Here is a 26347-nt window from a genome sequence, read left to right on the forward strand (position 1 = left end):
GAATGCAGCCTGCCTCACGGGGCTCTGGCACAGAAACCTACTATTGTTAAGCGCTTTACATCTGCGCGTAAAATATAGATAAAAGTGTAAATAACGCACCGCCTAAATTGATCTAAATTCTTGCCAGAAAACCTTGCTAATGCCCGGGTGACTGGCACCCCACCTATGACAAGCTCCAAGAATCTGCAGCCTTGAGACAGGACAGGTGAGGGCGGGGCTCCGGTCCAAGGGGCGGAGTCTGATGGGCGAGTCACGCTGAGCGCAGGGGGCGGGACGTTCGTGCGCAGGTCACGTGAGCCTTGTTGACACTTCCGGGTGAGGCGAGAGTGAGGCAGCCGGCTGGTTGTCTGCTGGGGTACAAGCATGGCGTACCTCGGCCTCACTGTGCCTCTGATCGTGATGAGCGTTTTCTGGGGCTTCGTGGGCATTATCGTGCCCTGGTTTATCCCCAAGGGTCCTAACCGGGGGTAAGTACGCCAGGCCCGAGGCGGTGGGAGCGGAGGAGCGCGGCGGGAGGATCACGGAGGGAAGGGTCGCGCGTGGAGGACCACAGCGGGAGGATGAGGCTGGGTGGACCACGGAGAGGAAGACCGCATGCGCTCTTTGGGAGCCTGTCAATGTCCCTGGCCGGAACGTGAGGTCACCTCTGGCAGCCCCTCCCGGAAGTGATTTTAAGGGAATGCTTTTTGTCTTGATGGACCGAGGGCGTACACATCTACTGCGGGGAAGTTCGGGTGCCTCCCGAGCTAGTCTCGCCTTGGTCCTGCCTGTCACGCCCTGGAGGCCTTTTGCCCAAACTTGAAAGAAAGGGGTCTGAGAGAACAGAAATGGCCCTCTTTGTCCCCTCCCGATGCAGTCGCAGCTGCGGACTCTGACAAGCTTGCTAGGTCGTGTGGAGCTCAGCCTTTGCGTCCTGTGGGCCCAACCCCGGGGCGGGTGAGCCTGACCTAAGCGAGGTTAAATCACCCAGAGCAGAAGGTATTGTTTAGAAACCTCTGCGTCAGACCTACCAGAGCGCCGCCTGCCCTTGCTTGTAAATAGTGGTTGGCCAAGATAGATTTGCATTGCCCCCACCCAAGGTTTTGTTAAAAATATCGCTTTCTTTGTTTGGAAATAAACTTCGGTATTATAGTTTAAGACATACCTCTTCAGAATAGCATGGGGACACCCTCTTTCTAGTTCCCCTTTGAATTTCAGTCATTTTTTCCATTTCAACTCAAGATCATATGGAGGTGACTCTTAAAATGAAGCCTTAGTCTGTCCGAAACGTCCTTTGCTTTAATGGGTCAGACACTAAGTGGTGGCTGCAAGGTGCATTGCTCCGCAGCACATCCCAGAGCAGACAATGTGTATTGAGTGGGATGTCTTGATTAAAGAAAGTTTTACTGGGTTTTGTGTCATTGACCTCTATTACGGTCTGGAAAATACTGACTCTTAAAAATACAGTTCTTTCCATTAGCCTAAAAAAAACCACCCAACCACTTTTAAAGATTTATTTATTATTTTATGTGTATAGGTATTTGCCTGCATGTATGTAAGGGCACCATGTGCATGCAGTGCCCACAGAGGACTTTGGATCCCTTGAAATTGGAGGGTTACGAACTTCCATGTGGGTGCTGAGATTCCAACCCAGGTTTCTGGAAGAGCCAGGACTTTTAACCAAAGAGCCATCTTTCCAGCCCCCAAATAAACCACTTTTGAAAGTGAAATGGCAGTCAGTTTCTATCATCTGTAATAATCAAGTACCACGTCTCACTAACAGTTCCACAGGACCATCCTCAGTTTATAGCAGTCGATGTGGTATTAGAATTCTGGAGTTATTAAAGTAACTTGTATTAACTGAGTTCAGTTAGACCTTTTTTTTTTCCTCCTCCTGAAGCTAAGGACAACAAATACCTCTGCTGTTTTTATACCAACCCTGTTTCATCCCACCACTGTCTGACTTTCTGGCCCTCATCCCCCTTACTAACATTTGGAGTTGGAACCCCTCCTTTCTTAAAACTGTCCCCACCCTTAGGAGCAGGTGCCACCCTGTTATGAAGAGTAATGAAACCCCTGTGTGTAGTCAGGCTCTGTTTGACCTGCAGTGACACAGTATCTGGGTCCCACTCGCAGCCTCCACTGCAATCCTGTGTTTCCTGCCCTTGGCAGGATTGAGCAGGTCTTGAAATGGTGCCTCCTAGGACTTAGATCTTTACATTTGAGAAACACTGTTCCAGGGTGATTGAGCTCTGTGACCTTGGAAGATTTAGTTAGCTTTCCCACGTTCCTATTTTTTTTTTACTGAAAAAAAAAATAGCTGCACATACTATGTTGCGCAGAGAGAAATCGGAGAATAATCTGTGGGGTTGTCATACGCGGCAACACGCACCTTTACCCACTGAGACCACCAGCCAACCCTTGGTATATGACTTTCTATATAACTTTTACCCCCCCCCCCCCAGAAAAATTTACAAATCAAAATATCTTTTGAAGTTTTTATGCTAGAATTGGCCTGGTTCATGGACTCTGGTGATTTTTTTTTTCCTGTGTGTGTGCTGCTGGAGTAGAGGGAGGGTTGCTGGGGAGTGAACCCAAAGCCTCCCATCTTCTAGGTGAGCACTTTACCACTGAGTGCATCCCCAGCCACCACCATGCTGAATGTTTAACATAGGAAGGCGTTTCTGATTTGATGGATTAGGGAGACTTTGATTAAGGAAATAAGAAGCTGTGTAAGAGAGGAGTGAAGCAAAGAGGACGTCTCTGTTGGATGCTTTCCCTGAGAGACCCTTGCACCTCTGAAAACGGTGTGGTCAGGAGGTTATCAGGACCTGATGAGACAACGAGAGGTGGCCGGAGGGACAGGCCCCTTGGAAAGTGTGGGTAGTAGGGAGCTAGCCCCTTGTTCTTCTTTGAATCTTGAATTTTTCCTGCAGTGGGACATGATCAGGACAAAATCCAGTCTGTGCCTGCTGTTACCTGTACTGATCATGCCTGACCTTCGTGATCTCCCTCTTTTCTCTGTAGGAAACCACAGATTCTCCAGAAGCAGCAAGCTTTTCTCAGTGCTCTCTTTGCCAGATGTGGAGGGGTTATGTCCACTCCAGATGTGGAGGAGTGCACAGGGGTAGTGCACCAGGGGTTATGTCCACTCCAGATGTGGAGGAGCGCACAGGGGTAGTGTACCCAGGGGTTATGTCCACTCCAGATGTGGAGGAGCGCACAGGGGTAGCGCACCAGAGGTTATGTCCACTCCAGATGTGGAGGAGCGCTCAGGGGTAGTGTACCCAGGGGTTATGTCCACTCCAGATGTGGAGGAGCGCACAGGGGTAGTGTACCCAGGGTTTATGTCCACTCCAGATGTGGAGGCGTGCACAGGGGTAGCGCACCAGGGGTTGTGTCCACTCCAGATGTGGAGGAGCGCTCAGGGGTAGTGTACCCAGGGGCTATGTCCACTCCAGATGTGGAGGAGCACACAGGGGTAGCACACCAGGGGTTATGTCCACTCCAGATGTGGAGGCGTGCACAGGGGTAGCGCACCAGGGGTTATGTCCACTCCAGATGTGGAGGAGCGCACAGGGGTAGTGTACCCAGGGGTTATGTCCACTCCAGATGTGGAGGAGCGCACAGAGGTTATGTCCACTCCAGTTTGTTTCATCAACAGTTTGGAGCATGCAGAATATATCAGGTCACATATCAAGGTCTGGCTGGTGGCCTCAGTGGGTAAAGATGTTTGCTGCCATAGCTGACAACCCCACAAATTGGTCTCTGGTATCTCCCGGTATACCATGGCATGTTAAGAGCATTTAGTGCTCTTCCAGAGGACCTGAGTTCAATTTCCAGCACCCATGTGAGGTGGCTCAAAGCTACCGGGAAAGCCCAGTGGTGGTAGTGCACGCTTTAAATCCCATCACTCAGGAGGCAGAGGCAGGCAGATCTCTGTGAGTTTGAGGCCAGCCTGTTCTACAGCGCTAGTTTCAGGACAGCTAGAACTACACAGAGAAACCCAGTCTCAAAAAACTAAAACAAAACAAAAACAAATAAAAACCCAAAAAACTGTTACTCCAGCTCTAGGGAATCAACTTGGTCTTCTGGTGTCTGTGGGCACGTGCACACACACAAAATTAAAAATATAAAGTTTTTTTTTATTTTTGAGAAAGGCTGACATGTAGCCTTTTTTAAAAAAATTAAATTTAGCAGGGCAGCAGTGGCTTACGCCTTTAATCCCAGCTCTTGGGAGGCAGAGGCAGTTGGATCTCTGTGAGTTCGAGGCCAGCCTGGTCTACAAGAACTATTTCCAGGACAGGCTCCAAAGCAACACAGGTTTTGAGAAACCCTTTCTCAAAAACTAAAAAAATAAACCAAACAAACAAACAAAAGGCTACATGCCAAGGCTGTATGCCACAATGGATTTATACATGTTTGCTTTATGAATGCATGTGAACGTGTGTATATAGATGTAAAAAGTTCTACTGAGACATTTGAAAATAAATTGCAGCTTATGACTCCACTCCTGCATGATTGCATGCAGCTATTTGAAGAGGAGCATTCTGTGGCAGCTCATGTTCGGTATGTGGTACAGAGGCTCCTCAGCTGCTTCCGTTCTCTGAGCTGTCTTTAGGGGAAGAGAGAAGACAGAAGAAATTCTAAGTCTAAGGCTCAGGAACAGGAGAAGATGAGCAGAAACTTGGAGCTGACATCCACATGTGGTGGGGTTGAGTGGGGTGGCGGTGAAGGCACCTGCCTGCCTTCGGGAGTAAAGGGCTGAAGAGGTAGAAGGCTGGCCTTCTGTCTGGCCATCTTTATGTAGCCTAGGCTGACCTCAAGCTTGTCATCCTCCTGCCTTGGCCATCCAAGTGCTAGGATTACAGGTGTGCACTCCTACAGCCAGTTGAATGAAGGGCTTAGGTTACACGTGGCTCCGTAGGCCCTCACTTTATTGTACAACTGTCACCTTTTTGTCTTTAAAATGTGTTTAGAGGTGCTGGAGAGATGGCTCAGCAGCTAAGAGCTTTTGCTGTCTTGGAGAGGACCAGAGTTTGGTTCCCAGGACTCACCCAGGCAGTTCCTAATCACCTACAGCGCCATCTTCAGGAGGTCCAAACTCTGCCTCCATGAGCATTTGCACTGGCATGCACTCCGCCATACCACACTCAGATCTGACCAACACTCGTTACCCACACTGCTCCAAGCCTTCTCCACTCCTCTGAAGCTCCTGGCACCACGCACACTCCTGCTCAGTCTGCCTTTTCACTTGCCTCCCTTTCCCCAGCCTGGTTCAACCCAGATGAGAGATCATGGGAGAAGTCACACCAGATTTTGTCAGTTTCCTTCAGATCCCATCTGATAACGTTTTAGGCAGAGGCCTCGCGCAGGCTCTGGGATAAACCTCTCCTGCCTCCCAAACTGGCCTTACTGGTCTGTTTTGACCTCCTTCCCCAGAACCTCCATGTCCCCACTCAGCTCATGCCTGAGTTTACTGTCCCACCGCTGGAAACCCTCACTCGCCCAAATCCGCAGTCATGCTCCGTCACTCGCCAAGGCCTTCTCACCCTTGCACATCCGTCTTCCTTCCCTGCACATCCGTCTTCCTTCCCTGCACATCCGTCTTCCTTCCCTGCTTCATTTTCTCAGGTCAGCACTTGCTGATCCCACAATATACTAATGATAGATTATTGTCTGTCTGCTGTTCAACTTCTGTGTTGTCTGCTCTCCTCCAGCCTGTAAAATTCTCAGGGAAGGGCAGGATAGACCTTTTTTAAAAACATTTATTATTTCTTTTATTGCCGGTGTATGGATGTTTTGTCTTTGCAACACATGCATGTAGTTCCCAGAGATGCCAGAAGAGGGCATCAATTCTCTTAGAACTAGAGTTACAGACAGTTAACTACTATGTAAGTGCCAGGAACCAAATCTAAGTCCTGGAAGAGCAACTAGTACTCTTAACCTCTGAGCTGTCTCTCCAGCTACCAGCGCAGACATCTTCAATCAACTTTATTCATTGCTTGTGACTTCTCTAGAACCTGATACACCCTGGGCACTCAGGTAGAATTTGGAATGAAGGAATGTATCAATAGATTATCCACAGGAAATTATGCACAGAACTTGTAAATGCTTAGCAAAGATAAGCTGGCCTTCTGGCCTTTGTCCTGTTTGTTCTGGGGGTGTGGCAATCGCCCTGTGGGCAATAGGCTTCACTAAAGAGTGCGGTGAAAGTATATTTCTGAAAGTTCTAAATCTGCCAGAAACAAGTTAGCCAAACCAAACCAGTGAATTTTGTTATTGGCAAGTGAATGGAATAAAAGAAACCCACTGAAAGGCCAAAGAGATGGCTCAGAGGTTAAGAATACAGGCTGCTCTTCCAGAGGTCCTGAGTTCAATTCCCAGCAACTGCATAGTGGCTCACAACCATCTGTAATGAAATCTGGTGCCCTCTTCTGGTGTGTAGGCATGCATGCAGGTAGAACACCATACAGAATAAATAAATAAATCTTTTTTTTTTTTTAAAGTCCACCCAAGAGGGGAGATGTTTTAAACGACAAATCCACAGCATGGGTGGGTATGCAGAGGAAGTGTGAGCAGATGACAGAGTTAAAAATAGATTAGGGGAAATGGCAGTGCTGGTGGGTGCTGTGTGTGGATCGAACCCACGGCATTCCTCATTCTTGCTGTACCACTGAGCCACTCCCCAGCCTTGGGGACTAAGATTCAGAAGGGGAGTGCTTAGAGAGAGGGTAATGACTTCTGGTGTTACTGTTTTTAAATTAATATTTTTAAATTGTATGTGGGTGTATGTTGTGTGCACATGTTTGTGGGTACCCATAGAAGCCAGAGGCATCAGAGCCCCTAGAGCTGTGGTTAAGGGCAGTTGTGAGCACTGGGGACTGAACTCAGGTCCTCCGTAAGAGCAAGATGTGCTAAGCATGAGTTCTGTTTTAGAGATGCTGAAATTCTGCTGGTTGGAGACCCAGCTTTAACTTTTCATAAATAAGCAGAGATGGGGAGGGCTCCAGCTAGTGAGCATAGGTTTAGCAGGGTTAATTCATTGCCAGGAACACTGCCAAATACAGTAGTTCTGTCAAAATGAATTGTCAGTAGAGACGTCTCAGTTTCGAATCAAATTGTGCACCAGTACGTTCCTTTAAAGACAGATGTTTGATTTTGTACTTAAACTTCTACTCAGTGCACACTGCAGTATGTTGGATGAGTGCAGGTCCATTGTCTTGGCGCACACTCCTGCAGTCCAGGATAGTGGGAAGGGAAGTGCTGGGATTAAACCATTCTGCAAAGTCTGCATGTTCACTGATGTCTAATAGTGGCTTTTTTCTTCTTTTTTAGAGTTATTATCACCATGTTGGTGACCTGTTCAGTTTGCTGCTATCTCTTGTAAGTATCTTGTTTCTTATACATAATTTGTCTTAAAAACAGTTATTCTTGGTATTTATAATGTGTTAATTGACACATTATGGGTCATTGGCACTTGTATTTGCTTAATATCTACAAATAGTGTCCTCAGATTGAATATGCTCAGAATTTCACATTTTAAGTGCTCAGTGTGTTAAGTAAGAGCTGGCAGATAGGAATACAAATGTAATTTAATTGCTGCAAATGTTAAGCTTATAATTACCTGGAACTTATAATTGTACTATTTTATATCTTACTATTGTGACATATTTATTTAAATCTACTCATTTCACTTATATATTTCACTTGAGTGTAATGTCTTTTTTAAATTAAAATTATCTCTTATTACTGTCATTTATTTTACACATGTGGGTGCTTTGCCTGCTTGTGTCTGCACCATGTAAGCCCAGTGCCCACAGAGGCCAGAAAAGGGCTTCAGATCCTCAGGATCCACAGGGCTCCAGGTGTCTTTAAGCCACTGTGTGGGTGCTGGGAATCCAACCTGGGTCCTATAGAAGAGCAGCAAGTTCTCTCTCTCTTTCTCTCTCTCTTTCTCTCTTTTTTTTTTAAGATTTATTTATTTATTATGCACACAACATTCTGGCTCCATGTATGCCCTCACGCCAGAGGAGGGCACCAAATCTCATTACAGATGGTTGTAAGCCACCATGTGGTTGCTGGGAATTGAACTCAGAACCTCTGGAAGAGCAGCCAGTGCTCTTAACCACTGAGTCATCTCTCCAGCCCCTGCAAGTTCTCTTTTTATGTTTGTTTTCTTTTGGTTGTTGTGACTTTTCAAGACAGTTTTTCTCTATATAGTCCTTGCTGTCCTGGAACTAGCTCTTGTAAACCAGGCTGGCCTCAAACTCACAGAGATCCAGTTGCCTCTGCTCACCAAGTGCTGGGATTAAAGGCATGGGCATCGCCAATCATTCCTTCTTAAGATTTTTATGAAGTGAAACTGGAACTATAATCAGGTGGACTAAGGATAGTTTTTGTAAAAATCATAAACTGTATCAGAGTTGCATCCATCTGGATGGACTGTATAAACTATTGAAGGGAAGCTGACTTGGCATATGTAGGCTAACTTTTTCCCTCAACCCATCTGGACTGCTGTTCCTCAGTCATTGCGAATGCAGAAATGGCAGAACAGCATTGAACTGTTTTAAAGATGTTTCCCAAAGTTGTCCACACTGTTCTCTCCCCTTTGTTGAATGATATGGAACAAACCAGATTGCAAAGGGAAACAAACAACAAAACTGAGTTTCAATCAACTCTTGGAGCAAATAACCACCACAAAGTGCATGAAGGGCGTCTGATTTCTTCGCTATCAAACAGCTAAAACAGGGCACATACCAGAAAGTTACCCCTTAGGGAGTCCCGGGCTGGCTTGCCTAGGTAGTCTGGAGCTTACTATGTAACCCAGGCTGTCCTCGCATTCATAGCAATCCTCCTGCTTTGGTCTCGCTGTTCTGTTAACTTGACATAATCTAGAGTCTCAGTGAGGAATAGTTTGGATTGGATTGGCCAGCGAGCATGCCTGTGGGAAATGTCTTTAGTTGGGTTCGTTAAGGTGGGGAGACCCACCCTAAATGCAGGCTGCACACACAGAGCTTGGGCTTGGGCTCTGGACTAGATGGGAGTGGAGAAAGTGAGCCAAATAGGAAGCACACAGTCACTTGTTCTGCTCCTGACCGCTGGGCCATTCCAGCTGCCTTCAGTTCTCAATGCCATGACTTCCTGCTACGATAGACTTCAGCCTGGAATTGTGAGCTAATATGAACCCTTTCTCCTGTGTGCTGCTTGTTGTCAGGGTGTCTTCATAGCAACAGAGGTGACACTAGGGTATTCCCAAACTCAGGTTCCAGGCCTGAGCCACCATGTCCAGCCAGAGTGTAGAACCAGTCATTCTCTTCTCACAGAGCTTTGTCTCGTTTTCCGAGTCTTAGCTGATGTGTGAGGGGCATATGTTACCATCAAGTTTATTGGAGATAGGTTCTCCCTGTAGCCCTGTCTGGCTCGGAATTTACCATGTAGACCAGGCTAGCCTCGACTCACAGAGACTCACCTGCCTCTACTTTCCAAGCATTGTGATCAAAAGCCATGCCCAGCCTAATTTTTACTTTCTCTCTCTTATTTCCCCATCTTTAAAAATTGCCGCCTCATAGACAAGCTTGTCTCACCCCTCATGCTCTCCTCTCCCTCGGATTATTTTGAGGCAAATTTCGTTCATCCTGTGTCTTAGAGATAATGACCATTACAGACCTAACCACAATATTGCTACCGTGCTCTAAAACTGACTCCTTTAACCAAGCAACCTATTGCATTTTCTCCCCTGATTGTCTTGTTTATCTTATAGTGTGTGTGTGTGGGGGGGTGGTAATGAGCCACATAAGCACTGCACTTTGTAATTGGTGGGCGTGCTCTTGAGGAGGTGCCCTCTGGGCATGCCTCTTGGCATCCTTGGGTAAAAACCAAGGGCGCTGATAGACAAATATTTTTCTGTCCAGGACATTTCTGCCTTGCCAGTCATTCAAGATCAACCACAGTTCACAAATATTGGTATTTGCCTTGATTCTTCTGAGAGAGATCACATAACTTTTATTGTGATGTGTTCTGTCCTGCTGGTCTCTTTGTGTACGTGATGTACGTCTTTGCTGTTGCCATAGATGTGTATGCATAGGAAGCTGTGTGGTTAACGTTGGGTATCTGCCATCCAGGTCTACTGGATGTTTTGGAACAGGACCTACATAGGTGAGGTGGTACCGTTTAGATGAAAATGTGGCAGAGAAGGCCTACTTCGAGCAGCCCTGGCGACAGGAGGTTGGACTGGGAAAGCTGAAAGGTTGATAGGTAAAAAACCAGCTGCATGCTCTCTAGAGAAGTCCCTTTGCACAGATAGAGGGGAATTGTCTGACAATAGCAGGGGAAGGAAAGATGTTTCTGCCCTCATTGCCCAAGAGAGGTCTGCTTTCTGCTTGAGAGAGCTTGGAGGAATGGGGAGGAGCCAGCGTCACCCGGAAGCAGTGGAAAATACCAGGGAATGGGGTTTGGGTTGTAATGGATGAGCCTGGGAGGTTTGGATTTCTGGAAAAATTGGCGTAAGCAAAGGTAGGAGACTCATTGAACTTATGTCCTCTAGGCCTGCTGGGCAGCCTTGGATCTGCAGACTCCACAGGTCTGGGCAGTGTCAGGGTTGGGCACATTTAGGCACTGTTGCTGTCCTAGGCTGCTGGCACTGAGGTCAGGGCTGGCCATGTTTTCCCAATGAAGACAGGCAGTCACTGCTGCCCAGACTTCATTTTTCTTTTCTTATTTAGTGCTAGGGACTCAATCCAGAGTCTTGCCCCCTCCACTGCTCAGCTCCACTCCCAACACTTGTGCCTTTTCCTCGCTGTGTCTGTTTCGGGCAGGCTGTGAGCTCCTGCTCCTCCTGCCCCTGCCTTCAGAGTGCTGGGGTTACAGGCGTGCGCCTCCACCCTGTGCTTTACAAAGTTTTCAGAACTTCTTTGCCTCATTCAATAGTTTCAGCTTTTTTATTCGAAATAGTTTTGCTATAGGCGTATCAGTTTCTTTGCTGACTGTCTCATCTGTCATTGAGTTATTGTGTCCCCCACCCACCCACCTTTTTCCTTTTCCTTTAGAGACAGGGTCTCGTTATGTAGCCTGACTGGCCTGAAGCTCTTTGTAGACCTAGTCAGTGCTGAGAGTTTTGCCTTTTAGTTTAATTTAGTTTTGGTTTGTTAAGACAAGTTGAACTAACAGCTTCAGCCTCCAAGTATTAGCATTGCAGGCATGTGGCTCTCTGTCACCAGCAGTCTTTGTCTTTTAAATAAATAAACTTAATGTAATTACTAACATGCTAACTTTAGGCTATTTTATTGTTTTGATTATCTCATCAGATTTTTATTCTTTTCTTTTCCTGTCATGTCTTTTTTTAAAATTAACTGAATGTTAGTGATTTTTAATTTTTCTTAAGACCATATTAACTCCACTTTTTTAATTTAAAAAAATTTAATTGTGGGCCAGGCAGTGGTGGCACACGCCTTTAATCCCAGCACTTAGAGGCAGGCGGATCTCTGTGAGTTCGAGACCAGCCTGGTCTACAAGAGCTAGTGCCAGGACAGGCTCCAAAGCTACAGAGAAACCCTGTCTCGAAAGAAAATAATTTAGGGGCTGGCGAGATGGCTCAGAGGTTAAGAGCACTGATTGTTCTTCCAGAGGTCCCGAGTTCAAGGCTCACAACCATCTGTAATGAAATCTGGTGCCCTCTTCTGGCCTGCAGGCATACATGCAGACAGAACACTGTAAAAATAAATAAATAAATAAATAAATCTTTAAAAAATAATTTAATTGTGTGTATATGTATTTGTGCACATGAGGGCATTGCCTGTGGAGAACAGCAAAGGGCATTGGATTCCCTGGGCCCAATGAGTTTCTTTACTGGAGCTGGAGTTACGGGAGGTTGTGAGCCACCCAGTATGGTTGCTGGGAACTGAATTTGAGTCCTTTGGGAGAGCAGAAAATTCTTTTAACTGCTAAACAGTCTCTCAGTGACCACCCCCACACCCCCTCCACTCTTTCTTAATACGTTTTAAATGTATTGATTTGGGATGGGGCAGGTGTGTGGAGGTCAGAAGACAGTCTTCGGGGGTTAGTTCTTTTCCTTCCACCTTATGAGTCGTGGACATCAACTCAAGTTATCAGGCTTGGCAGCAAGCCTCTCTGCCCGTGGCCACCTCACCAGTCCCCCTGTCTCATTAGTTCAGGACTCAAAATAAAAGCCGGAGGGGTCCCAGCTTTCTTGAGTGTTATTTGTGGGTTTTCAGATTGTCTGCACTGGGAGAACCCGGCTTTGGTGTTTCTCATCCCGGAAGTCTGCAGGTGAAGGCCCAGACTCATCTGGTTTGGTGTCTGTCTGCTCCCAGCTGTGGAGAGCACCTGCAGCCACCTCCCTCCCTCCCTGGATAATTGCCATCATTTAGTTCTCCGTCTGAGAATTGCTTAATTTCTCTCAGAGGTACATTTATGATGTCTATATATAGACGAGGAGAGACCACAGTGCCTGGCCCAGCATGTTATCATTATCTGCCTTATGGAGACATATATTAGAGTTTTTCTACTGTAGTATAGCAGATAAGAGGATTATGAGGCTGGGATTGTGCCCAGTGGTATTGTGAGGCCTCATTTTCAGTCCCTTGCTCATACAGAGGGCTCAGTAGGTACTTTGGTTTGAAAGACCTAATTTAGAAAATGAGTCGTCTTGAAGTCCTAGGGGAAGAAAGGGAAGAAATTTCAAGTTTAAAATTGGCAAAATTAGGGCGTATTCCTGTGGTAAAAGGGGCCACAGTGGTAAGGTTGGCAGCCAGTTAATAAAAAACATGTTTGCGTCTTCTCATCTGGAGCTTAGCGTCCTCTGCCTGTCCTCAGGCTGTGCCAAAATTTAGTTCTTTGTGGTAATAAGACTGAAGTCCCTATTTCCTCACTGGCTGTTAGTTAGCCACCACCCTGTCCCTCTATAGAGGTCACTCACATTCCATTCGGCCCTCCTCTTGAAAGCCAGCAGCAGCATCTCCTTTGTGTGGAATTCTTTTCACCCTTTTGGGCTCTCCCACATCTGTCTGTCTGTCTGTTTGTCTGTCTGTCTATCTATCCATCCATCTATCTAATGAATGGAGTCAGAGGACAATCTGACAACTTGTTGGAGTTGTCTCTGGTCCTGTGTTTGTTTGTTTGTTTGTTTTTTGGTTTTTCGAGACAGGGTTTCTCTGTGGTTTTGGAGCCTGTCCTGGAACTAGCTCTTGTAGACCAGGCTGGTCTTGAACTCACAGAGATCCGCCTGCCTCTGCCTCCCGAGTACTGGGATTAAAGGCGTGCGCCACCACTGCCCGGCGTCTCTGGTCCTGTGGATCAAACTCAGGTTGTCGAGGTTGGCAGCAAGCACCTTCACCTGAACCATCTTTCTGTCCCTGTTGACCCTTTAGTAGTTACAGAGTGGTGGAGTATTGCCTAGCATGCCAGAAGCTATGGGTTCCACCCCCAGCACTAGGGGAAACAGCTTTGAAGTAGGGAGAATAGCCAAGAAAGAAAAACCTTAGATGGGATTCAGATGTCACTGAGGAAGGGATGGCCCAATCTATGAGAGAGGAGCAATGTTCATTGGTCATGCCAGGCCCGAGCTGATTTAAAGCTGTAGGGAAATCAGGAAGCCATGGTCTGGATGGCAGGTAGGAGAGCAGCCCCTGTGCTGGTCTCTGGAGCACGTATTCCACAGGGACTCTGGTTCCATGCTACTGCCAGGCCAAGAACTTCTAGACCAGAGAGCCCCTTGGAGCTTCTCCCAGTGTTCTCACACCCACCCAGTGACCTACCGTGTCCCCTCAGTCCTGTCTTCTGAGAAAGCAAAAAGTGGAGCTCATTTTAAGGGGCGTACGGGAATCCCACAGCGTATCCTTGCCGCACACTGACAGTGAGTTTCCAGCCGAAGTGGTTGCCTGTTCATGTCTTTGACAGACAGGCCTGTTCCTTTTCAGATGTTCCTTGACTACCTCAGGTCTGCCCAGGAACATATATCTCCCTTTTATTGAGCCTGCTGTCTGGCATGAGGCAGTCCACAGGAGCATCTGTCGCATTAACTGTAGGGTGTGTGTGTGTTAGGATCTGGCAGACGTGGGCGATGCCTTAGAACCCTGCTGACTCTGGAGTGGGGGGTGTGAGCAGGGGTAGAGGTGGTAATGGCCCAGTGCCACATACTCTGAAAAACTCCAAAGGACATCTCTTGTGCCTCCTTCTGTGGCTTGCCTACATTTTTAGCTGTCTCACAGACAAAGAAAAGCAAGGAGCATGGGGTTATTTTGAACTTCTGCTTACCAGCCGCTGCAAGGTCCCCCATTATCTCTTTAATTCCTGACACTTTGAGGCAAGTATTTACAAATGGAACCACGCTTTGGTTGGGAAGTCACTCACCTAGAGCACTCCAGCAGCATTTGGGATGCTTAGGGTTAAAATCCAACTTTGGTACCAAGTCTCCTTATTTTCTAGTAGCTTCGATGTCATGTCCCTGACTTCCAAAGTGTTTGTGTCCTTGGGTTGGGAAAGGATTGTGCATAGTCACGAAAGGAGCCGGAAGGAGCCCGTAGTCACGAAAGGAGCCCGGCAAGGCGCTTGCACATGTTTTTGCTGTCACATAAGGCGTCTGCCGGCAGAGGTCACTCCTGTCATGGCCTGCGCTCTGAGGACTATGGACGGAGGAGCCATCCCTGGCTGGACTTCCCCATTCCAACAAGGAACTCCATCACGTGCTTCACCAGGAACCAGGCCACACCCTTGTTTCTGTTCTAACTTCTACTTGTGAATAAAACCACTGAGAAGGATTTGAGAGCTGGGTACTGCTTCCAGGCAGAGCAATGTAGTTTGTGCTTAGAGAGCTCTTTCAGCTGGACTGGGGGCCACTGGCCTGCCCATGAGAGTGCAGTCCTTTGCCATCCCTGGTAGCTCAGCCCTTCAGTCAGCAACTTGGCATCCTCAGAGCCCGACATGGCCGTGACCCCTGAGAGTGATTGTGGACTAGCTGTGATACCTTTAGACAGCTGGGCTACACAGTGAATTCGAGAGTAGTCTGGATAATTTAGCAAGACCTTATTTCAAAATAAACAACAACAACAATAATAATAGTAATAGTAGATTGGGAATGTACCTCAATGATGCTTGCCTAGCATCTGCAGAGTCTACTTGCAATCCAGTAACCCCCCCCCAAAAGAGGAACTTGAGTTTGCCCTGTGTGCACGCCAGTTCTACAGCTCCCCTCACCGCTGCTGTATCACCCCTGTCCTACAGAAGCCGCTCAGCTGATGGTTATTAGGCCTTTGGGCCGTGGAGCCATGTGGAACAGTTTGGGCAAGCAGAAGGGTACAGTCCGTTCCTTCTGGTTACACAACAAGTCAGGGATCCGCCAGAGCGCCAGCCCTTCCTCCACTCGCTTCCACCAGGTCACAGCAGGCTTCTTCCTTCCAATGCTCTGTGTTTATCAGCGAAAGGGAAATTTTAAGTCTTGGGTAGTCAGAAGGACAGGCACTGAGTTCATTCAGCTGGCTAGAGGGAAAATTCCGCTAAAATTTCAAATGAAATAGCCTGTTCTATTTCTCAAGGCATTTTCCTAACGGAGTGTGTGTGTGTGTGTGTGTGTGTGTGTGTGTTGGGATGGGCATTGAGATTGACTTTTTTCTTTCTTGATTTGAAACATTGGCAATAGTGTCGAGGGCTGTAGCTGTGGCTCAGTATTTGAGTGCTTGTTTACCATGTTCAAGACCCTGGGCTCTGTCTTTCAAACTGTTTGAAAAACAAAACGAACCAAATTATCTCATCATTACAAGCTGAATGGATGGTCAGTGGTGTCTTAGTTTTTACTCAGGAGGATCCCTTGTATCTACGACTTTGAAACCAGCCTGGGTAACATAATGAGACCCACCCCCTCAAAAATGCAGGATGGGGAGGGTATGTAAATCTAGACACTTCCAAAGACTGGTCTGAGAGAGCAAAGTGATCTTTATTCGTTCTTGCAGGGTCTGATACTTAGTCTTTTCCATGGGCAGGCACCAAAGGCTGTGGATTCTCACTTCCGTAATTCACAATTTAGACCTAGCTAAACTCTCACCCTCACCTAAAGCACTGCAAAGGCTAGCTGTTCACAGAGCAGCATTAGGTTGGCCTGGTTTCTGGTCACCTCCTGCCTGCGTCTGCCTACTTAGTATTGTGAACACCCATGAATCACTTAACTTGCCTCCACCTCAGGCTCCTTAACTGTGTGAGAGCTGCATGGTGACAACATGTGCAGGAGACAGACATAGCTACATGCCACCTGCTACAGGTGCCCAAGAGTTCCTTCAGAGACCTCCCACCAGGTGTCATTCCTAGCCAGGCTCTTGTCAAGAATTTTAGGATCACCCGGGGAGATCCTAATCCCAGGGCGCATACTTTTAATTCCCAGCACTCAGGAAACAGAGGCAGGAGGATTTTTTTGAATTCCAGGCCAACCTGAACTTCAGAGCAAGTTCTAGGACAGTAAGAACTACACAGAGAAACTTTAGGATGAATCCATATGAAGAAACCGTGGTGTTTATCAAGAAACAGGCTTTGACATATCTCTCAGCATGGGCATTGAGAGAGACCTCTAGGCAAGGGACAGTGCTCATGGGCATAGGGTTTTTGGGGTTAGCAGTGTCTGGTGGATGTGATAGTGCAGAATACCTGTGGTTCCAGCACCTGGGAGGTGTGAGTCAGCTCTGGCTACATAAAGGAGTTTAAGGCCAGCCTGGGCTACATGAGACCCTATCTCATGATTGTGTCTTAACAGTAGCTATCTATGTGACTATGTGATATTAATAGATTTTGAGGCACCATTTTTAAAGGATTCTTGGAGTAAATGAGACCATAGGTTTGGCCCTTAAGCTGTAGGTCACAAGGGTAGATGTGGCTCTTGGCACAGGGAAGTTAAGACATTTGTTTTGACTAATAACAAACCTCAAAATCTTGTTGGTGAGAGCCACAGGAAGTTACAGATTACAGCTAAGAAAGGGATAAGATTAAAAGTAAAGGTCAAATATGCTTTGGCCTTAAGCATAGTTCATTCCTATCTTAATGTTCTTATTTAAAATATCACTGTAAAAAAAGGAGTATTGCCTTTCTGTAGACAGTCTTCATTGCAACTTTTGTTCACTGTCTACTGGTGAGAGATTCCAACTAGCCTTTCCCTTACATACTCTAATCTTCTCTTTCTGCCCTGCCCCAAGCATTTTCAGAAAAGCTCCAAGATGGCTATGCAGGATGGTCTATGCAGCTGGAAAGGCCCCTCCACACTTCGTGTGTGTGTGTGTGTGTGTGTGTGTGTGTGTGTGTGTGTGTGTGTGTGTGTGTGGCAGAGCCCAGAAGAAGGCCATCATATCTGTATTTGAAGTTACAGGCAATGGTGAGCTATCCTGTGTGGATGCTGGGAACAAAGCCTGGGTCCCCCGCAAGAGCTGCGTTTAACCCGTAAGAGCCCTTAACCACTTAACCATGTGTCCAGCCCCTAGATGGTGTCTTTATTGCTTACTATACACTTGTGGGGAGGAAAGGCTGTGGGGACAGTGCAGGTGGGGGTGAGGTGGGGGTGAGGGTAGGGGGGGGCCTAGTGTATCTTTTTAATTTGTTGTTTCTAAGGGTTGCCAGTGAGGTCAGTCTCTTATGAAGCACAGGACTGTTCCTTGAGGGCAGTTTGTATCTCCTCTGGCCTTGGGGAAACCCTGGAATTGTGTGGAATTTTCCATGACTCTCTGGCCTCAGAGCTCTTCTGCAGTGCAGTATCTGTCTGTGTTGTCCACACCTCCACTGTGTGTGTGTGTGTGTGCGCGCGCAGAAAGGCTTGGTGTTGTGTTTATGTTTAATCCCCTAGTTCTAAGGGTGATCAGGCAGTCTCTCATCTGAGTTAACTTTGTTTGTAAAGTGAGTCAGCCTAAGGATCTGTTCTGGCCTGGTTTCCCCCTGGATCCCATTTCTCGGCACAAAGCAACCTTTTGTGGGCTGAGAAGGCAGACACCGTGTGTCTGTGGGCACCAGCTCCCTGTGCTGCACTGGCTGCTTCTCTGCATTGCTAGTCAGAACCGGCCGTTTGGTCTTGTGGTTGGAAGGGTTCCAAAAAATGGTAGCCAAAGGAGGAGAGACCCAATTGATAATGGCCCTAGTTGGGTTTAGCTGGCCCTTGTCCTTGAGGGGAGTTTAGAAAGAGGCCACAATGGCTGTCTGTCTCCTTTTTCCCAGAAAGCAGCACCCTAATGTACGTGCGAGGGAGTCGATAGCATGGGGGACACCCCCAAAACTCACCCTTCTTTTTATCAGTGCTCACACTCCCACATTTACCCCCCGCCCCAAAGCCACGATCCAATGGACTCCCGAGTCCAGAATAGGAAGTAAAGACAGCATGAATTCGGCATCATTCTGGTCTGTTCAGACATTTCCTCCTTCCCTCAAGTTTGGACCGACACCTCTCCAGCACCCCAGCAAGGTGGGTGCAGAAAGTGTGGCAGGGAGCCCTGGGAGAGAAGAACTTTTAAAGGGGAAACTCTGTAGTCAGGGGAGTTCATGTCCTGTCGTCTTGGGATTGTGTAAAGAGTACATAAGATAAAGTAGTTTCTGAAGCCATTGGTCAGTTTTTGGGAACGAAAAATGTGTATGTCATCTTTTCTGTGTCCCTGATGCCTGGGACTTAGTAACTGCTCATTAAATATTTGTTCAGTAAGAAAAACAGAACGGTTGACTAGCCAGACACCTGCAGGCTGCTTTTCTTTTTATTTCTTGCTTTCATCCATACTCAGTAATTCTCAAATTTTGTTGGTCCCATGAAATACCTCATCGGAACTCTGTGAACAACCTGAAAAATTTAAAACTAACCATGGTGCTTTAGTTTCTGTTGGTATGTCCTCTATATTTGTGTATAACAGAGACACAGCTTGTGATTTGGGTGCAGAAGTAAATGCCCATTTGGTTCTGTGTGGTGGGGTCCATGAAATGCTTTGCCATTGATCACGACAGTGATTAGGAACCTGTGGGCTGAAACTGGATCTTAGCTGTACCTCTTAAATAGTGCTTAACGGCTGCACACTAGGGAAGATCAAAGGAAGCTGAGGCGTGTCAAACAGTGAGGAGGTGAACAGGCTTGCGGTAAGGATGTCGTGATTGGGGACAGCCCAGATACTTAGCACAGTGATGACGTCATCAAAGAATGGCAGCGACTCAGCTGGGCTGGAGCCTCCCTGCTTTGTGGATCATCTCAGATGCAGGCCCAGTGCAACCTGGGATTTGTTCCCTGGTCAGCCATCTCCAGGCTGGGTCAGAATGGAGTACACTAAAGTTGTTTTCCATCGTGTATGAAAATGGTTATGTTCTAGCCAATTTCACCACTTTTTGCTCTTGTTCCTCCCCACCGAATTTTAGTTGGCTGATTGCAATTCTGGCCCAGCTCAACCCTCTCTTTGGACCACAGTTGAAAAATGAAACCATCTGGTATCTGAAGTACCACTGGCCTTGAGGATGAAGACAGCTCCACAGTGCTCGGGCACTGAGGTGATTATGCCCTTGCCCTTTCACGTGAACATGTCAGCCATCAGCTAGAGTGTTTGCTATGACTTTTTCCTCAGGACTTCATGGCCTCTTGAAGATAACTGAAAAACAGACTGTAGTTTGAAAGTATGATCTGAAAAACAAGGGCACGAATAGAACAAACTATTCTCTTGGTGTGTATTTTAGGGATTTACCCATAAGATTCTTTTAAAGTCAATGATTATCCTGTCTTTTTAAAATGTAATTTAGGGCGGTGAGATGGCACAGTGGGTAAAAGCACTCGCTGCCAAGCCTGAAGACCTGAGTTCAAATCCTAGGACCCACCTGCTGGAAGAGAAAACCAAGTCCTACATGTTTTCCTCTGATCTGTTCCCCTCTCTCTTTCTTGGGGTGTGTGTTCTTTATGAAATTAAACTTGCACACGGGCTTCTGATACAGATTGAAAGTGAATATTCTACTGGGTGGTGGTGGTACACACCTTTAATCCCAGCACTCAGGAGAAAGAGACAGTTGGATCGGTGGATCTCAATGAATCCAAGGCCAGCCTGGTCTACAGAACTAATTTCAGGGCAGGCCCCAAATCTACAGAGAAACCCTGTCTCAAAAAACCAAGCCAAAAGGAAAAAAAAAGGGAAAAGAAAAGAAAGTGAGTTTCTTAGCTTTGTAACACTCAGCAACAGGAAGAAGTGTCTAAAATATTTTAAATTCATGTCTTAGAATGCTTTGAAGATAGGGAAATAAGCACCTTCCAAAGGTTGGGAATGGTAGTACATGCCCATAATCCCAGCACTTATTTCAGAGGCAGGAGGATAATAAGTTCAAAGCCAGCCTGGTTTGTATAGCAAGTTCCAGACCAGCCTAGGCTACACACAGAGTGAGACCTTATCTCAGACAGCACAGAACAAAGAGAAAACTGGCTTCGAAACTGTAGTTTTTGCCGGGCGGTGGTGGTGCACGCCTTTAATCCCAGCACTTGGGAGGCAGAGGCAGGCGGATCTCTGTGAGTTCGAGACCAGCCTGGTCTACAAGAGCTAGTTCCAGGACAGGCTCCAAAACCACAGAGAAACCCTGTCTCAAAAAACCAAAAAAAAAAAAAAAAAAAAAAACTGTAGCTTTTATTTAATTCTGAGAATCCAAGTGGCAGGGTGCAAAAATCTAATGACTGAGTGTGGCAGGACACTTGTCATCTGATTTGTTCCTTTCTCTGTTACTTCATTAAATGAAAGTTAGTGTCAAGTGTTCAGAACAGAGCTGAGCCGTATTCTCCACCTGCACGTGTGTGCGTGCATGCGTGCACGTGTGTGTGTAAATGCTTTGCTTGTGTGTCTGCATCACATTTGTGGAGTGCCTGAGGCCAGAAGAGGACATCAGATACCTATTATTACAGGCACTTGTGAGCTGCCATGTGGGTGCTGGGAGCTGAACTCGGGTCCTCTGTGAAAGCAGCAGTGTTCTTAAAAACTAAGCCATCCCCTTGAGATGTACTGTGAGGAGTAAGTTCATAGCTTTTATCAAAGATCCCTTGAGTCCAGAAGCAGGAAAGTGAAGAATGAGAGCATTGGTCTGCAGGCTCCAGGCAGCTCTCCACCATGCCCCAGGCCGCCTTGGGACTTCCTGTGCCTCCTTTCTTCCCATCCTCTGCTCCTGACCTGGTGGTTCCAGGCCTGCTGTTTTCCTGTTCTTACCTCATACTTAGCTCTTCTGCCTCTTGCTGCCCTCCTGTATTTGCCTCACTAGAAGGGAGGTCCGCAGTATACCTCTGGAAGTGGTGCTGGCTTTGCCTCAGCTCTTACCGTCTCTTAATGCTTGGCATGTTTCAGGACTCAACCTGGCAATCATGTGTTTGCTTCCTGGACACTGTTTCTTTCTTTTTTCTTTTTCTTTTTCTTTTCTTCCATACAGGGTTTTTCTGTGTAGCCCTGGCTATCCTAGAACTCACTCTGTGGACTTGGCTGGTCTCGAACTCACAGAGGTCTCCTGCCTCTGCCTCCCAAGTGCTGGGATTAAAGGTGTTTACTACCACAGCCTATCCCTGGCCACTGTGTCTAAGTGAGTTCTTTCATCTCCTAGATGCATTTAACTTTCTAATTTTTAGCCACTCATTTGGTACATTGCCTTGAATAGTTAAATGCCCCTTCGACTGACTTAGCTTTTGTGGTTGAATAAGACTACCTTTGCATATTATAATAAAGAATTAGTTTGAAAATTTATCTAAACTTTTAGAAAAGATTTAGAAACAAGAGACAGACACATTCATTCACATACCCTTTTTTGAATGGGTTTCTTCATTCCGACCTTGGAATTTTTAAGCTACTTTCTCAGACCCCCCCACCAGCCCACACATATATCCATCCCATCATATTTCTCAGTTTTCTCTCTTGGTTACTGTAGTGATTCATTTGTTTTACAGAACAGGACTGAATTCTGCAGTGACTGTTCATCTGCACCCACAGCTAGTTGTTTACACTTCCTGGGAAGACTCTGCTTCCCGGTGGACTCATCCACCACGGCGCCAGGCCTTGCAGTACCGCACGTAGCTGGAGTTCAACAGTTGCCATTGGGGCTGAATGAAAAGTACCTCTCAGTTGTGTGTGTTTGTTAAAGTGAAGGCCCACTCGGGAGGCAGAGTCAGGAAGACCTCTGTGAGGTTCAGGACAGCCAGGGCTACAGAAAGAAATCCTGTCTTGAAAAATAAGAGCAACAACAAAAGTGAAGGACGATAAGTCTTAAAAAAGTCCAAAGGGTGAGGAGGTCTCTCAGTGTGATCTTCATAGAAGACTTCCACAGAAACGTCAGCATCTCAGGACAGTCTCTGCAGAGCAGCTGTTCTGCCAGGCCAGGCAGGCTCAGGAAGTGACTGGAGACCGCAAGGGACAGTCTTACTCTGGCAGTGGCCACCTTGACCTGGAGCTGCTCTCCTAGTGCACTGCAAAAACAATCCTTGGGTTATCCCACTTCCTCTTTCATTTTTCTGGTGTTGGGGATTGAACTCAGAGCCCAGGGCATGCCGAGTATGCCCTCTGTCAGGGAGCCACAGTCCCGGATGTGCCTCTAATTAAACACTGAGTTGAATGCATGTTGCTTGCAGTATCCTGCAGTGGGTCTTAATGGGGCTCCAGAAGGCAGTTGGGGTGAGCCTCCTAATGGAGTTGTCAGGAACTGAACTCTGGTCCTGGAAGAGCAGCAGGCACTCTTGTCTTTTTGGTTGTGAGCCTGGCCTTGCCAGCAATCCAGCCCAGCAGCAGGCACTCTCAGCTGCCGAGCCATCTGTGTGGTCCCAGAGATGCCTACTGTAAGAACACCCTCCTACTACCGAGCAGCCCAGTGTGTGGAGACGCTGACACTAAACATTTGCCATCTTTACATGGGTGGTGTTGTCATTGTCACCTGTGCCTGGTGTCAGAATGAGGAACAGCCTGAAAGGCAGCCTAGAGTGCTGAGGGTAAGATAAGCTTGCTAGTCAGTGGTCCAACAAAGGCAGAACGGAGAGGGCCCATATTGGCGACCAGCTGCCTGCTCTGAAAGGGGAAGCGAAAAGCACAGGAGCTCGCTAAGCTCCAGCTCCTGTGTTAGCCAGCTTCGTGCTTCCTGCTTTCGGTAAGTGACGTTGCTGTTTGTGTAGTTATATGATAGTGATGCCCCTGGAAATTGGACCTCTCTAGAACCTGCTCTGTGTGATGAGTAAGCCTTGGGCTTCACCTGAGGTTTGGTTGAGCACCTACCTCTTGAAGTCCTGACTGGTTAACTGTGCTGGGGGAGGAGACGAGGCAGTCTTACTGCATTGCCCAGGCCGGCCTCACACTCACCACCCTCCACTTCAGCCTCCTGGTGCTAGCATTATGTGCACCATACCTGATTTTGCTTAAAAAAATTTTTTTGACACTGACTATATCTCTAATCTTTCTTTTTACTTTTTGTTATTGTTGAGACAGGGTCTCACTATGTAGTTCTGGTTCACCTGGAACTCACTCTGTGGACCAGGCTGGCTTCCAACTCACAGAGATCCACCTGTCTCTGCCTCCTGAGTGCTGGGGTTAAAGGTGTGAGCCACCACACTCTGCTCACTTTTTATTTTGAGAAAGTTTCTCGCTAAGTTGCTTAGGCAGCTGGGGTTGCAGGCCTGGTTACTTTTAGTTCCCCCACTTTTTAATTTTATGTGTGGGTGTTTTGCCTGCTTGTGTGTGTAATGCCCGTGATGGCCAGAAGAGGGCATCAGGTCCCCTAGGACTGGAGTTACACATGATTGTAAGCCACCCTGTGTTTGCTGGAAATTGAACCCATGTCCTCTGGAAGAGCAGCCAGTGCTCTTAACTGCCGAGGCATCTCTCCAGCCCCCTTTCTACCCTTTTGAAGAAGGGTGAAGGACCTAGATGTTAGAAGATCTTAAGTTACTAGAGCTGTTTTGTTTTGCAGGTCACAGAGAGAATGCCTTCTAGATGCAAAATCACCTCCACGCCCAGACCATCATCTCCAGTACCTACTTTGGGTGTTACCTGCCTTACACTTGAAGACCTTCCTCTGCAAGACAGTATTTTTTCCTTCGCCTTTTTTACACTCTGATGAATTAGTGCCTACTTAGCTGACTCTGAGATGTGTCTGCACTCCGCTGAGAGAAAAGATGCTATTCTGAGAAATCTGTTACTCTTGCCTTGGAGCCTGTGGCTTTGAATATGGCTCCTGCCAGCTCACAACACGAGAGTCAGCGATGTGTTCAATATTGCCGCAAGACAAATAAGACTCAGCGGGGCAGTCAGGCGTGCCGCTCAAGAGAAGCAGATGTACACCAGGCTCTATTTTCAAGATGAATTTCTTACTTCTACATCTTTGGAATAAATTATTTTTCTTCTTTCTATGGAAACCTGGCTCCGGTGTTTAAAAAAGCTTGATTTTCTAAGCTCTTCTGTCTCTAGATAATGCCGTTTAAAAATGAGGTTGTTGTCTGACCTTAGGTTGGATATATAATCCGGGTCTTGTAGTGTGAGACGCCTGAAGACTGGTAAGTACTTTTCTTGATCATTCAGTAATCATTTGAGAGCTTACTGCAGGCAAGGTACTGGAAGAAGCAAAAATATTGGAATCGGGGTCCCTGCATGCTCATGAACTCCCAGACTGTTTGAAGAGAGATGGTCCCTTTGCATAGAGCTGTTACATAATGTCATGCTTGACCTTTGGAAGTGGCGGTGAGATGCAGGTACAGACTGCTTGGTTCCTGCTCCTTGAGCTGAGATAAGAGGGTCACTTGAGATCAGGACTTGGCAGCCAGCCCAGACAACACAGCAAGACTGTGTCTCTTTTTAAAATTAAAAAGACTATTGGTGGTACCCAAGTTGAGGACAATGTCCAGTCACATGGACAAGACAGTAAATATGGCCGTGGGTAGAACTATCACATTCCCAGAAATAGGACAAAAGAGATCTAGGGTGATTAAGGCTTGAGCCAGGAGATGTTTTAGTAGCGGACATCTAATTGCTAAATTAGGGGCTGTTTTGCAGCACTGGATTGAACCCGGGTCTAACCCAGATTCTGTGAGTTTTAAGAAAGAAACTCAAAATTAAAATAGATTGAATTTTCAGCAGTTCACGGTTCTCTGACAGCTAGCCAAGAGCTATTTCCTGTTTTGCAGTTTGCGCTTTTCTGGTCGTCCTGGGCTGTCTGGACTCTTCGCTTCTGCCCTTAAGACCACGGAGAGTTTCACGTTGAAGTATCTCTCCTACTGTCTTTCTTACAAAGTTCAAGTTTTCAGGCTGACCTTAAATTTTTGTTCCTTTTGCTTCTCTCACCAGCTGTCTTCTGCTTTCCTTTGTTTATGTCAGTTTTAACTCTGCCCTGCTTTCTACCCTTCCCACATACTGGGATTGAACCTAGGGCCTCACGCATAGTAGGTGAGGAGTCCTATCACCTAGATAGATTTCCAATCTTTTGCTTTTATTTGAACTTAAAAGTTATTCTAAAAGTTTAGCTGGGAGTGTAGCTCAGTGTAGATGGCCTAGCGTGTGCCCCGGGTTCCCTTTAACCATGCTCTTGTCCTGTCCCCACCCCTAGACAGGATCCTTTTAGAATTGGGTATCTCCATACTTTATATTCCCAACCAAGGAAACTGACCTTTACTAAGTTTGTTTTTTGGGGGGAGTGGCTGTATCTGCCTGGGTATGCATGTGGAGGTCGCTTGCAAAAGTTGTTTTCTCTCTTTCTACCATGTCAGACATGGGGATTGAACTCAGGTTGTCAGGCTTAGCAGCACATCCCCGTCTACCTACTGAGCCACCTCAGTGGCCCCCAAAGAACCTCTTTAGTTAATTTCATGGACTCTATAAAATACTAAAGATTTGAAGCTGGTTACCATGGTAATGCATATGAGTGATTTGTCTCCATGTATGTCTATACCATGTGTGCCTAGTTCCCTAGGTCAGAAGAGGGCATTTGACTAGAGTTACAGATAGTCATGAGCAGCCATATGGATGCTGGGAACCAAACCAGGGTCCTCTAGAAGAGCAGCCAAGTGCTCTTCACTGCCGAGCCATCTCTCCAGCTCCAGGATCTATGCTTTAGAATTTCCACCCAAAAGCACGTTATCCCTAGCCGTCCTGCCTCACTCAGACAGGCCAGTAAGTAGCCTGCCTGGATATCTCGTTAGAAAATGAATCTGCCATTACAGATAACCACCCTGCTTTCCTCCAGAGCAACTTGTGTGACCTTTAATGACTATTTGTCGTCTAAGAAAGCCACGCTGGTGGTTATAGCTGGTATGCAGGACTCCGCAGTGTTCCAGCTCTAAGTGCTCAGAAGTGTTCCTCTGCCGCAGCCATGCCCAGGGGTTCCCTGTGAAGCATCTGCTTAGTTGATTGCAGCAAAAGACAGGGCCTCCTCGTGT

The 26347-nt window shown here is 46.9% G+C and overlaps 2 protein-coding genes across 4 annotated transcripts in view; both read left to right on the forward strand.

Moving 5' to 3' along the window:
- Positions 1 to 288: 288 nt before the first annotated feature.
- On the forward strand, positions 289 to 24334 carry Atp6v0e1 (ATPase H+ transporting V0 subunit e1). Its single transcript, XM_075941385.1, has 4 exons — positions 289 to 467; positions 7318 to 7365; positions 19351 to 19479; positions 23890 to 24334. The coding sequence occupies exons 1-3, from the start codon at positions 364 to 366 to the stop codon at positions 19442 to 19444; spliced, it is 246 nt and encodes an 81-aa protein (XP_075797500.1). The 5' UTR covers positions 289 to 363; the 3' UTR covers positions 19445 to 19479; positions 23890 to 24334.
- The window catches only part of Crebrf (CREB3 regulatory factor), a 79916-nt gene continuing 77903 nt past the window's right edge, over positions 24335 to 26347 (forward strand). For all 3 annotated transcript variants that reach the window (XM_075941381.1, XM_075941379.1, XM_075941377.1), the window contains exon 1: positions 24335 to 24472. The gene's annotated coding sequence lies outside the window, so the exon portion shown is untranslated. The remainder of the gene's footprint in view (positions 24473 to 26347) is intronic.

This window comes from Microtus pennsylvanicus, chromosome 11, assembly GCF_037038515.1.
Source record: "Microtus pennsylvanicus isolate mMicPen1 chromosome 11, mMicPen1.hap1, whole genome shotgun sequence".
NCBI classification, from domain to species: domain Eukaryota; kingdom Metazoa; phylum Chordata; class Mammalia; order Rodentia; family Cricetidae; genus Microtus; species Microtus pennsylvanicus.